The 14,636-nt window shown below is 31.1% G+C and overlaps 1 protein-coding gene across 1 annotated transcript; it reads left to right on the top strand.

The window, feature by feature from the left end:
• The first annotated feature begins 1,881 nt into the window (after nt 1-1,881).
• LOC149482469 (membrane-associated progesterone receptor component 1-like) lies at nt 1,882-13,575 on the top strand. The gene is made up of 3 exons (XM_089704009.1): nt 1,882-2,206; nt 12,285-12,434; nt 13,390-13,575. Exons 1-3 carry the CDS (start codon nt 1,927-1,929, stop codon nt 13,476-13,478), a joined length of 519 nt encoding a protein of 172 aa, XP_089560135.1. The 5' UTR covers nt 1,882-1,926; the 3' UTR covers nt 13,479-13,575.
• The last annotated feature ends 1,061 nt before the right edge of the window (nt 13,576-14,636 follow it).

Below are 14,636 nucleotides of genomic sequence, written 5' to 3'. Positions count from 1 at the left end.
TTATGTCGGGGACGAATTCTACCAACACTCATGGCCCCGTCGCGGTCGTTGAAGCGGCTAGACGGAACACATTGGAGTTTTGGTTGGTAGGAATCCGACATAACCCACGGCCCCTTCTACGACATAGGAAGGACATACAAGATTTCCTTACTTAAAAAAAGTCTTCCTGCTAATATTCTTTAGGATTGGCATCTGTGCAATTTTAGTGGGAAGCCTAAATAATACGTAAAACTAATGATTGCTCATTTTATTGTCAGTAATTCTTCTGAACATTATAAATATAATCATGATGACTCGACTCATTTTGTTATCACTAAATGAACTCTGACTGTATTTATCAGGACAAAATCAGATACTTTGTTATTATTAGATACAATTGTTAAAGCTTAAAATATATTATGAAAATCAAAGTAGAAATTCATTTACAAGTAAGTGTGTTTTTATTTTAGTTACTACATACCTATTTGGATGAATGATAAACGAAATATGCGGGTTTGATTCGTCGCTAAAATTAAAAAAATGTTTTATACTGAAACTCAAACTTGCATGAACTTTAGACCTCTTTTTTTATTTATTATCATAAGACATTTTGTGGTAATTAGTAAACTCTTCTTAAGGTTTATTTTTAGGGTTCCGTACCTCAAAAGGAAAAAAACGGAACCCTTATAGGATCACTTTGTTGTCCGTCTGTCCGTCCGTCCGTCCGTCCGTCCGTCCGTCCGTCCGTCCGTCCGTCTGTCAAGACCCTTTTTCTCAGGAACGCGTGGAGGTATGAAGCTGAAATTTATATCAATTACTCAGGTCTACTGTCCCTTGAAGCTGTGAAAAAATCAAACTTCTAAGCCAACGCAATCAAAAGATACAGCCGTTTATGCCGCAAATTTTCGACACTTGCAAGGGAATCAAAACCTACAGGGTGCTTCCCGTGAACTCAGAATCTTGAAATTTGGTACGAAGCAACGTCTTATAGCATAGACAAAGGAAAAATTACGAAAACCATAAATTTTTAGTTACATCACATAATATATTTTTTTTAATAATTTTAAACTTACTACACATTTCCTCATAAACGCGTAGAGGTATTAAATTGAAATTCATACCAAATACTCAGGTCTATAATACCTTTAAGCTGTAACAAAATCAAACTTCTATGTCAACGCAATCAAAAGAAACAGCAATGTACGGAACCCTCGGTGCGCGAGTCCGACTCGCACTTGGCCGGTTTTATTATTTACAATATCAAAGGACAATATTTTATATTCAGAATGTTTTGCTTAGTAGCAACATTTTATCGTAGGCAATTGTTGTGCTCATGGTCTTTGATATTTGATACTTATATCGTAATATATTTTTATTTTATTTACCATATACCTACTATTCATCTCTATCAAGAGCTGTTTCACGTTATCTACCTGCATAATGTAACTTTCTGTTATTATTGAGTTATTACTCATTGGTCATTTCACCTTACTCATTTGTAGATGGTTTATTTATTTATTCATCAATCCTTTATTGCAATTAAAGGGAATAAAAAAGAAATACAAACACTTAAATATAGCTTAAACTGCTGACCGTGTTTATACAAATGGCGGTCTTATCGCTTTAGAGCGATTTCTTCCAGACAACCTTTGGTACAGTAAAGGAATGTTTATGAGAAACTTGTTAAATTTTTGTAATTTGGTACTTCAATAATAGTTTTCAGTCTGAGTAATCAATTATTATTAGCCCATTTTGAATAAGCGAAATTGGTTAACATTTTTCATAATGCGATACCTGGACAGATGGTTAATATGACACACTTATATTATATGCGTCTCTTACGCTATGTTGATACTCAATACACGATACGCGTTGACCTTCTAACAACAACTTGATAACTCACTAACTCAGTCCACTCCAACCGCCCGCGAAACGCACACGTACAAAATGGCCGAAACAGACACATCTAGTTTTTGGGACGAACTAACGAGTCCCCTTAACCTAGTGCTCGTATTTTTCATTCTATACCTTCTGTATAAGATAATAAGGTCCCATTTCGAAACGGTCGAGCCGGTGAGCGTCCCGCCGCCGATGCCCAAGTTGCGGCAAGACATGACAGTTGCTGAACTAAAAAAATACGATGGAACCAACGCAGAAGGACGAGTGTTACTGGCCGTTAATGGAATAATATTTGACGTGACTAAGGGAAAACGATTTTATGGACCGGGTACGTAAAAAATAAAAACAGGCTGAACTTATCTAACACTACATTACAGTACACTACAATAGAAAATAAGTTATTTCATTATAAGAGGCACGTACGTAATTTACGTTGTTCAAGCAAAATTTAGATATCACTAGATTTCCGCCCGCGGCTTCGCCCGCATTTTCAAAGGAAAACCCGCATAGTTCCCGTTCCCGTGGGATTTCCGGGATAAAACCTATCCTATGTGTTAATCCAAGTTACCCTCTATATGTGTGCTAAATTTCATTGTAATCGGTTCAGTAGTTTTTACGTGAAAGAGTAACAAACATCCATACATCCATACATCCAGACATCCATACATCCATACATCCATACAAACTTTCGCCTTTATAATAGTATTAAGATAGTATTAAGAATTAAGATTAAGATTAAGATTCTTACGTCAGAATTACACCAATAGCTGCGCAAAAGCAACTTACGATGCGTTACATACATACGTATAAAAAATTGTTGTTCATTTTCAAACCAATTTATATACGCTTCGTTGTTAGTCCCCTAGTAGTTCCTATGCTCTAGGGAGTAATGACTTCATAGTATAGGGAGTTGGAATAGTACTAACTGCTTTGTGTTTGTAATTGCCGCTTACCTTGCAAGTCACATGCTGAATCTGATAAGTACTTGTGTTAGTAAAACTTACTGAGACACAGTTATTTCTCACTTGTATTTACCTCATTTAAACTCTACGTAGTGGAGTTTTCAAGTTCTAGCCGTGGTAAATAGGTGTTATTTATATAACTATGTATACTAACCTAACCTATAATATAAATTATTTGCTGGTCATGGCAAGACTGTGCTATATTTTAATCACTATTTTATGTTTAGGCACATACAAAATTTTCGTAGAAATTGTTAATTGATTGATATTATTAGTAAAGTATAATATTAATCAATTATTTCTCAGTGTAAATTAGTATTGCTCAATTTATTAGGTCTTAAAGATCAATCTATTGTTCATACGGCGACTATTACATCATCAATTCATCACGGTCTAATTGTATTAAGAACCTGATTGGTCGTGATTGTTTTGTACAGGACTTCTAGGCTCTGCCATGCCTAGATTTTTAGTTTCTATGAATCTATGCTAAGTGCTTATCTAGTGTAATCTATATCTGTGCTATTTCATCCAGTTAGATAAATCTGTTTCGCTTGATAAAGTAACATCTGCACCTACAATTTGCAGATACAAAATTTCACAAACTTTTGCTATTAGGTTTAAAGAATCATTTATTCTCATTTAAAGACTTAAAGCTAATTACATGAGAATAACATAACAAAGTAAATAAATAATCTAACAGTCGTCCGGGCACAGCTATTCCAAAGGTAGGTATTTTATTCCAGAAGTGATTGGTCATTAAGTATGTGATCAGCTAGGCGCTTTTTAAATGTATAAATCGATTCAGCTGTTTTTATATCATTGTTTAGTTTATTATAGAATTTGGCACCTTCAAAAGTAATACATTTCTGTCCATAGCCGGTCCTGACCTTCGGTATGTCTATATCCTTTGTGTTACGTTTAGAATAAGCTGGTTTATTTTTCGTGAAAGTTAGTGCTGTATGTATGTTCTTGTCTAAAATTTTCTTAATAAGAATACATGTTGTATATTTATATAATTGTTTGATGTTCATCAGTTTTGTGTCTTTATAAATTTTGATTGACGGTGTTAGGTAATGATAGTGATATAATATTTTAATTATTTTATTCTGAATTATTTGTAACTCTTTTAGTTTGTATTTGGGAGCACTTCCCCATACCTCGATTAAATACATAAGATGTGATTTTACTAAGGAATTATAAATATTTATGCGGACCTGTTTAGGAAGGCATCCTACAACCCTGCGAAGTGAGCCAGCAAGGGATGAGAGTTTAGATTTAACATGGTCTATTTGAATGTTCCAGGACAAGCCACTATCTATTCTTAAACCAAGATATTTTTCATTACTTTTTTGTTGAAGTGGAATTCCATTCAAAGTAATTGGCACATGAGGTGGAATTTTTTTATTTTTTGCTTTAAAAATAACATAGGATGTTTTTAATACGTTAACAGTTAAGAGGTTGTACTGAAACCATTCAAATAAGTGGTTGAGGTCTTCCTGAGCTTGTGAAATAATATTATTTATACAGGATCCGAAATAAAATAGACATGTATCATCTGCGTATTGGGTAATTTCGCCATGTAGGCCTATGTCATGGATATTATTCACATAAATTAAGAACAACAGTGGTCCTAACACCGATCCCTGTGGTATTCCACAGGTCATTGGTAAGGGATCGCTTTGCGTATTGCCAATTTTGACAAGTTGTGTTCGGTTATTTAGATATGAAATAAACATTTTTAGTGCAATACCAGTAATTCCAATAGCCTCGAGTTTTTTTATTAATAATGAGTGACTAACTGTGTCAAATGCTTTTTTTAAATCAATGAATACTCCTAAAGCAATATTTTTACGATCAAAGTTATGTTTAATATTTGTGACTAAATCTATTGTAGCTGATAATGTATTAGACTGTGGCCGAAATCCGTATTGTTTGTTAGATATAAATTTTATTAAATTCAAATGATCATTTAAGCGGTTGTAAATAATTTTCTCGAGAATTTTGGAAATCACTGGTAGTACAGAGATGGGACGATAATTGTTTACTTCCATTTTATCTCCCGATTTGTAGATGGGACTAACCTTAGCAATTTTTAGTGAGTCCGGGAATTCTCCGTTTGATAATAGATTATTAAAACTAATTGTAAGTTTGTCTAAAATTAATTTACTAATGGATTTTATGGCTTTAGTGGTCACACCATCTATGCCTGTACTACAATTAGGGTCAAGATTTTTAATTATATTATTTATTTCTTTTTCGTTACACGGTAAAAATGCAGATAATGAGTGACTATGATGATGTATGATTGGTAATGTATGAACTGTGTTGTTGTGGTATCTGATTGGAATATGTTCTGCAAGGTTAGGACCAACTGTGGAGAAAAACTCATTAAATGTTTTACAAATATCAGAAATGTTTGTAATTGGACCAAATTCAGAATTTAATTTAAGGGGACTATCATAGTTTTTAAGTTTGTTTGTTGCAAGAGTATTAATAAGGGTCCATGTCTTCTTTGGGTCTTTGTTATACTTAGTAAATTCTTTATAGTAGTATGTCTCTTTCGTAGTTTTGATTTTATCTTCAGTGATCTTCTTATTCTCTTTGAACATTATCTTCAGTTTTTCATTATCCGGGTCTAGCCTTAAATTTCTCCATGATTCATTTCTTCTGTTAATAGATAGTAATATGTCTTTGTTAATCCAGTCTTTCTGTGGTAGGTTAAGTATTTTCGTTTTAGTGATTTTGCTTTTATTAATTACATTTACAATATAATCTTCAAGGGCATTATAGGTGTCAGGTATTTCATGAGATGTTGTCGTAATTAGTTTTTCTAATTTAGTGTAGTCAATAGCCGCGTATTTCATCTTCTGTTTTGGAGGTGGCTTGAATTTTTTTAACTGTAATATTATTTGCTTGTGGTCAGACAAAGAAGCATCGATAGTTGTCATATGGAATTTGTCATTTATTAAATTTGAGCTTATGTGATCGATAATAGATTTAGATGTAGCCGTTTCTCTTGTACAATATTTTTCTTCAATATTATTAAGTATTTTATACCCGGTCTCTTTTATGACAGCCTTATATAATTTAGTTCTTTTATCAGCCTTTAACAAATTTATATTAAAATCGCCAAATACAAGAGCCCTGTTGTGATTCTGTATTTGTGTTTCAAATGATGACAGAAAAGATTTTAGATTATTATCGCCAGGATAGTAAATAACTGCTATGTCTAGTGCATATTTTTTTAGATTAATCCAAAGGTAATTATTACCATTTTCATAGAGAGAATTAATTAAGCTATGCTGTAAATCATTGTGTACATAGGCTGAGACTCCACCACCGATTTTATCAGATCGGTAGCTATAGTAATGTGTGTAGTTAGGAATTTGCATTTTAGCTGCTTCCTCTTCTGATTTGAGCCATGTTTCTGTTAAGAGTATAACATGAATAGTACGGGACATGCTTCCAATTATAGACTTCAATTCGTCAAATTTGCCTTTTTTTCGTATACTGCGGATATTCGTGTAAAAGAAGTTAATACGTGATTTATTTAATTGTAGACATCCATAGTCATTTTCTATTTGGTATGTGACATTATCGTTTATAGACTTTTTATTGTTAATAATTGGGTTTATTGATTGAGATTGGAGTTTTTTGGAATATGGATTATTGTAGGGACTCCTTTTATAAATTTAATGATTAAGTCTTTTTCACCATTTTTAGTACGATTTTCTAGTTCATTTTTAATCTCATTGAAGTAGTTTATTTGAGAGGGAGTGCGATCGGAATAAATCTTGATGTGTTCTGGAAATTTTTCTTTATTGCGGAGTATAATTTTAGCTGTTTGTGGTTCTTCAAAATATACCTTAATTTTGCGGTTCTTGCCTGGTACAAATTTACCGAGCCGAAATATTTTTGACGGTTGTGGGCAGTTTTCAATTATGCTAGAGAGTAGTGAATTAATTTCACTTGTATCTTGTCCTGAATTATTGGAGTTATTCTCTGATAAACCTGTTATTATTATATTTTTTTCTCTTATTATTCGCTCACGCAGTTCACGAATTGTTTGTTCATTTGACAGTAACATTTTTCCGGGTAATGTAGGAGGAGATCCGATTTTTAGGGCCGATAAATCAGTTTCCAAACAGGTAATTTTTTCTTCTTGTGTGGTAATTTTTAAATTCAATTCTGAAAGTGAAGTTTTCATATCATCATGTGCCTTCATAAGAGTAGAAGTCGATTCTTTTATGCATTTTATTTCTAAACCAATTTCTGAAATGTTTTCGCGCACCTTATCCATATTTTGCTGTTGAGATGTAACGAATTTCTCGAGCAACGTAGTCATTCGCGATAGCTCATTACGCATTTCGCTTATTTCTTGGTTACAACTACATAAATCTGGTTGTTTTCTCTTACGAGTTGTTATTGTAGATATTGATGGTTCCACAGTAATTTTTGATAAGTCCGGCTGCGAACTGCAGCGTGATTCGGAATTATTCGGTGATCGTAGAAGACTCATAACTAGTATTTGTTAAAGTTTCAATATTGTAAACACGTTCAAGCGACAGCGCAGTAAACAAAACTTAAGTTATAATATTCACTTGATTTGCGGCAGTGTCTATAAAACGTTGAAAAATGCACGTTATTACAGTGAACTTAGAGTGCACGGGGATGTTGTGTTCGGTTATCAATCGCACACAATTGCTTGTGACTCGTTGATTCTCACATCTAAAAAGGCACTAGTAGTGGCGACACTTTTTTTAATAATGAACTGTAAATCACTTGCATTAAGGTTCTTTTTTGATTGAAATACTATTATTTGTTTAGCACAGATATTTTGTAACACGTCCGCTCACTAGCACGGCGACGGACGACTAACCTATTAAACAATGTATCACTTATTTTAATCCATTTATACTAAGTTCTTACTACTTACCACTAGATGGCGTGTTGTAGTGAATGTCTTAATAATATATATAAATCTCGTGTCACAAAGTTTGTCCTCAATGGACTCCTAAACCACTTAACCGATTATAATAAAATTCGCACACCATGTGCAGTTCGATCCAACTTGAGAGATAGGATAGTTTAAACATGTAGGTACCACGGGCGAAGCCGAGGCGGACCACTAGTAATATTATAAGTATTTAATATTTATGTACATTTACGCATGAGTAATGTTGATCATACACTTATTCAGCAACAATATGGACATACATTACAGTAAATAAACTAAATTATTACAATCTTTGTTGAATACTAGTTATTTTCAAATATAGAGTTCAAGTAAATAGAGCAAATTTTATTCGAACCAATTAGTAGATAACTTTTGTTTGGTTATAAATACATTGCTGTAAACAATAACATATTGTTCTAATAACTTTTAATTCTATGCGGAAAGAAGGATAATTATAATTATTTTAACTTACTAAACTGTGACAAGTTCATGCTTAGACGTCACACATTCAGTTTAACAAATACGTTTGATTAAGGACCGATTTTTCAATCCTTGGTTATCCGTCTATAATCCGTCCAATAAAGTATTACACGATAATATTAAAATGTCACCTGTACTGTCAAATACATTTTTGAATTGGTTGTTTAATACGTTATTCAACGAATAATTTTTAACCAAGGATTGAAAAATCAGCCCTAATTATGCTTTCACAAATTGATAATTAACAATATTATAGTAATTATTAAATAACACATTAATTATGTTATTTAATGTTAAAATACATTATTTAGTCTGTTCTATATTTGGGCTAGTATTGATATGACTGATTAAAGATAAGATAACATATTAATGAACATGCATTTAAACATGAATTTAGATTCATTGCACGGATTACGACTGTTGTTATTAACTAAAGAGACCTTGCTGTATCATCATGACCCTTTATAATAATAATATAAAGATTAAAGATATTTTTGACTGTTTGTTTTAACGAATAATTCAAAGGAAATGGTGTGAATTATTTTAATTTTTAGATTGTCTATTTACATATTATAGATGTAGGTATATAGACCATCCGAACAAAGAGCTACAGCTAGAGCAAGAGCATTCTTTTGTGATCTATTAGTGTAAACGAAAACTCGTATTCAGTGTTTGTCAATATTAGAAAATTGCATAGAATATTTTCGAACGCATTAAGAAAATCGAAAGAATGCTCTACGCCTGTTTACACTAAAATAATTTGACGCCTGTTTACACTAAAATAATTTGGGTTAAAATGAGCATTCGCTCGTTTGATCTAAATGCACCCTTAAATACACCGTTACATGAATATTCTTCCATAAATCTGACATTCGATAATGGTTTATTAATGCAATAGTTATATCTAATAATATGCTATTAATAGACTTACTAGGTAGTTTATCTATAATCAGCTGTTTACTATATTAGAGAAATTATTACTACATACCTACTACATAATATGATTTAGTTCTATAATTTCATTCAATTATAATCAGAGAGACAGGGAAGAAAGTATTTTTTTACGTAGTAGGTAGGTACTCTATCTAAGAAATTTTGAGTGTTTTTACATTCAAATTTCCTAGATAGAGTACATTCTACTATAATTCAAATATATTTATCGTAGGTTTAATATTATTAATATTTGCAATAAACGAAACCATGATTTGAACAATGAACCGAAACCATCTTCTCTTCTTGATAGTCGATCGGCCAACAACAATTCATACAAAATTTAGTCATAACAAACGAAAAATAAGGTAATGAATTTTATGAGATTACTACCATATTCCTATTATTTTGAATATCTAAACCCTATTTTTAATAATGGTTGATCTTTTTATGTGAGCATATGAACAACATAACAACAATTTTTTTTAATTTTTTTCACTGTTATGATAAATTCGCGCATGGAGTTTCAACCTTGGTAAACCAACTAACCAGTTTTTTTAATTGATTATACGTTATCGCCTTAAATAAATACACACACCTACGTATATTTTAAAAATTCCACACACCAATGGCGCATGATTAAAAAAATAATATTATGAGTAGTTACGTAAAAATAATTAAAAACAATGCATAAATAATGTTAAAAAATTCATATATATTTATTATGATAATTCAAAGTGTATGTTAATTAATATTTACAATTATAATGAGGTAATTTTAATGCTTAACAATAATTTTATGAAATTTTATTATTTTAGTACCGTTACTTAAATTAAATACACCTTATTTAAATAAAATCTTAGTACTCGTGATAGCAATCAAGAATACTTTTAACGTTAGAAGGTAATATATGAGTTAAAATAACTGTGCGATACTTTCTTGTTATACAATAACTACTTCGAAAATAATCTATTGCCATAGAGATAACTATAAAAACTATCTACATTATTCTATAATGGGTGCTTTTATTCAAACATTTATTTTAATAAATAATAAATTGTTACAGACACTGAGTTTCTATACTAATATTATAAAGCTGGAGAGTTTGTTTGTTTGAACGCGCTGATCTTAGGAACTACTGGTCCGATTTGAAAAATTATTTCGGTGTTAGATAGCCCATTCATCATCACGCTAAGACCAACATGAGCGGAGCCATGCGGGTAAAACCGCGTAGCTATAATATAGCTTATAGTTTAGAATATAAATCAATTATACGAAATGAGAAACCTGTTTTTTTAATTATTTACATTAGTATTCTTTGGTCCATTAGTACCTATCGATCCAATATTTTTATAATAATTTTTAGTTATAGTCAGAATTTGTTACCAATATGTTGTAGAGAATTACGACAACATAAAATATGAGAAATATTACAAATAAACAACAATTATTCCTTGGCCAAGGATTTTTATATTTTTTGCGTAAAATTTTAATGGCTCTACAAGCAACATTGAAAATATAATAAGCCGACATTGACAGTCTCGATTATAAGGACATAATTGCTTTTTTACCACTCCATCGTAAAAATAATAATTGTCTCGTAAATTGTATTTAAATAATTATCCTTCTTATCTTAAACCGACTTATAATAACAGTAATTAAATTTTTACTAAGGATACACCTGAAAATCTGAAAAATAAAATATTCCGATAAATTTTCAAAATACATATTTAGGACACTGTAAACTCTGATTATAATTTTAACTCATACAAATTATTTGGAAACCATTTAAATCTTATAAATTAATATTTTATAATATTCATATCTCACACTTCATATCTAACATTCGTGTTGTCTATATTTATTATTATAGAGAATAATTTAAAATATTACCTATCTATGATATCAAATTATCAACATCTTTTAGGCATAGCCAAAATTACATTGCTCATTGCATTACTCATCGCCTTCATAAATAACTACGAGCATATTTTTATTTTAGTAGAGATTGTTTATTTTATTTATGAAACTCTTACACTATGATAGAGCACAATATTGCTAACAGCCGTCTCTGTCGCACGGCCTCGTACAGGAGGTCAAAGTCGAATTTTAATAACTTGTGCATACTGATTATTTTCGGTACAACGCGCAACGAACGCGTAGCTAGTAAAGTATTGTAAATAATTACTAGCTGTGCCCCGCGGTTTTACCCTCAGTGCTCCGGTCCTGTTGGTCTTAGCATGATGATATAACCTATATATAGATAAATGGGCTATCTAACACCGAAAGAATTTTTCAAATCGGACCAGTAGTTCCTAAGATTAGTGCGTTCAAACAAACAAACTCTTCAGCTTTATAATATTACTAGCTTATCGCCCGCGGCTTCGCCCGCTTTGTCTAAAACCTAATAAATTATATTATATTAAAACCTTCCTCTTGAATCACTCTATCTATTAAAAAAACCGCATCAAACTCCGTTGCGTAGTTTTAAAGATTTAAGCATACAAAGGGAAATAGGGTCAGAGAAAGCGACTTTGTTTTATACTATGTAGTGATTAAGTACCTAGATTTATTATAATATGTGCTTGTAGTTTCTGTCATACTCTTAATGCAGCTGTTAAAATAACGTTCATTGCCCTTATAGGCCTGGATAATAGTATATAACGGTAAAAACTGGCGTATGCAGTCCAAATTTTACTTGAATTGTCGGAATAGAAAGTGTAAGATTAAGAGCAAAGTCGTTGACACCAATTTTCAAATGTATGATGCACTTTTTTTAACAACAACAATGTCACGAAAATTATGTAGGCTTTATTTTTGTTCTATCAGCATGTTTTATGCGGCTAATGTGTAAACAACCATTTTTTTAAATAATGGGTTTATTCATTGGACACAGCTTTTGTGGGTTATGTTATATTATTCGTATAAGAAATAAAACTTTTGCAGGGACATTTTATTTCTGTAACATGACGAAAACAAGAAATAAATCTGCTACATGTAAAAAAATATTTTTAAGTCTAGCAACATTATTTGTATACTAAAGATAAAAAAAAAACCAATAAAATTAAATTTTCCAGGTGGTCCATACGCCGCATTCGCAGGCAAAGACGCGACTCGAGGCCTAGCTACGGGTGAAGTAGCCGCTTCGGATAAGGAATATGATGACTGCAGCGATCTCTCGCCTGATGAGGTCGCATCCGCTAAGGAATGGGAGGATCAGTTCAGGGGTAAGTTATCTATAAAGTAGCCATATTTTTATCCCTGGTATGAAAAAGAGATGTTAGCCGAGTCAACACAAATTTCATTAGAATCGGTCCAGCCGTATCAGAGAATGATCACTGGTCAATATTATTATGTATGTAGGTATAAAAATTGAATAGTTGCAGATTAACGTAACTATATCTGTTCGAATCCCGTCGCATCATCAATTTATTTGTATTCCTTATAATTTTCAAATAATAGCCACTGTACTTATATCTACCTACTATGAAATATTTCTTAAAAATATTGAGTAACGTTCGATAATCTTCTTATCAAACGTGCTACGCGATATATCACATTTTATCAACTGATAATACTGACAATGTTTGTATAAATAACGAAGCCAGTACCGACAATATTTTACTTAATTTTTTTAGAATTTATTGTCCTATATACATTATTTACATTAGATTTTTTATATAGCTCAATAAATAATTAATAAATTGCATGAACAATTACTAATATAGCCTTAATATAAACTGTAAAGCTATAAAAATAAATTGTTGCCAATAACATTTCCTTTTGTTACCTTTAAGGAAAGACGAAAAAGACAATACATACATACAATTTATTTCCTGTTACAATTTACCTATGTAATATTATTAATTACAAAACTATTTTCCTTGACTTCTCGTTCATCAAAGGAAAAATGCAATTTATCCAACAGTACATATTATAGTTTACCTAGTTTACATTATATAAATTTATAATATATACCTACATTATAAAAGGTTACATTATGTAATTTATGTTTTAAAACTGGAACAAAGGTTGTTATACTATAAAAACCTAAGCTTGCCTATTCAGAGTTCAGACATGTTTTTCCCCTTCCTCTCCTAGTCAGATAGTAATAAAACTTTTGGAAACAAATTATATTACTCAAAATAAGATTGATATATGAATATGATTACTTTTTTACAGAAAAATACGATATCGTTGGAAAGTTACTGAAGCCCGGTGAGACGCCAACAAAATACGACGATGAGACTGAAGACAAAAAATCACAATAGATAATATAAGAAATAAGAAAATTTGTGATACGTTGGGTAATATTTTAATGTTGATGTTTTTGTTAGTTACGAATATATATTAAATGGTTGCTTTGTATTGTACGTGTTTTTATTAACCATAATATTCGTTTGCAATAATGTCGCTAGACTATATAAAAAAAATAAGATATTTTCGTTACAAGACACCAGAATACAGCTGATGTGGGTCATATTATTGGGCTATTACTTAAAATTTTAAGATAGGTATTACTTTGTTTTCGTAGATTTTATTCTCTTCTTCAAGTTCAAAACTGTTTTAAAACTATATAAATGCTAAAAACTATATCACCTTATTTCCTTCTTGGTTTGCGTAAGAACTATTATAATGAGTAGTTATTAAAAAATCACAACAAGGTTCTAATATAAAATGCTATACGTTACAATGTTGTCATGAAACAAAGTTAGAGTTAGTTACTTAGTAAGTTTAGTTAGTTAAAGATAATATGTTAATTGATAATAATTTACAAAATGCTGTCAAGAGGTGAGAGTAGTATCAAGGGTAATTACAATATATACTAGGGATATATTATTACTTTCACTTTTAAAATATACTCACTCACTATATAAAGTGCTTTCGGAATTTTTAAAAATTTAAATACCTATTTATTTTTAAATGTCTTTGTCAACTCCATTTCTCTCAACAATATCATTAACCTAATTAGAAAATACATCACTAAATTACTACAAGAGGTCTTCAAACTTTACTTCGCACAATGCCTTTTTTGTGCGACCTAACCTGACCTCTATTATTCTAACCGTGACCTAAACTAACATACTTAAGAGCACTTTACCTATATCTACGTAATAAATATAGCATTACCTTTTCATTTTATATTTATTTATAGTTTTGTAATGTACAATGGATATCTTGTTACGTTCAAAATGGTCATAATATTACAAATCTTCATGGAACATCATTAAAATTTTTGGGGTAAAAATTGTTACTCCTACTTATTTTCTCTTCGCAATGTTTAACTTAGTAGTCTTCCTTAATCTCTCCTTCCTGGAAACCTGAAAGTATTTATAGGAATTAAATATAATTTAATAACAAATTTTTACGCCTAATTATTATTTGGAGGCTATCATTTGAGGAACAGACTTGTACTTGATCCAGGCTGA

The sequence above is a fragment of the Colias philodice genome, chromosome 15 (genome assembly GCF_061535455.1).
Source record: "Colias philodice isolate Cphi_HAF_F1 chromosome 15, ilColPhil1 Martin Lab GWU primary, whole genome shotgun sequence".
In the NCBI taxonomy this organism is placed as follows: Eukaryota; Metazoa; Arthropoda; class Insecta; order Lepidoptera; family Pieridae; genus Colias; species Colias philodice.
This window is presented reverse-complemented; position numbering and strand designations above follow the sequence as displayed.

Excerpts from the sequence above, each read along its gene's own strand:
- LOC149482469 (XM_089704009.1), top strand. The coding sequence starts at position 1,927 with ATGGCCGAAACAGACACATCTAGTTTTTGGGACGAACTAACGAGTCCC. Across the intron at positions 2,207-12,284 it reads AAAACGATTTTATGGACCGG|GTGGTCCATACGCCGCATTC; the intron begins GTACGTAAAAAA and ends TAAATTTTCCAG. Across the intron at positions 12,435-13,389 it reads ATGGGAGGATCAGTTCAGGG|AAAAATACGATATCGTTGGA; the intron begins GTAAGTTATCTA and ends ACTTTTTTACAG.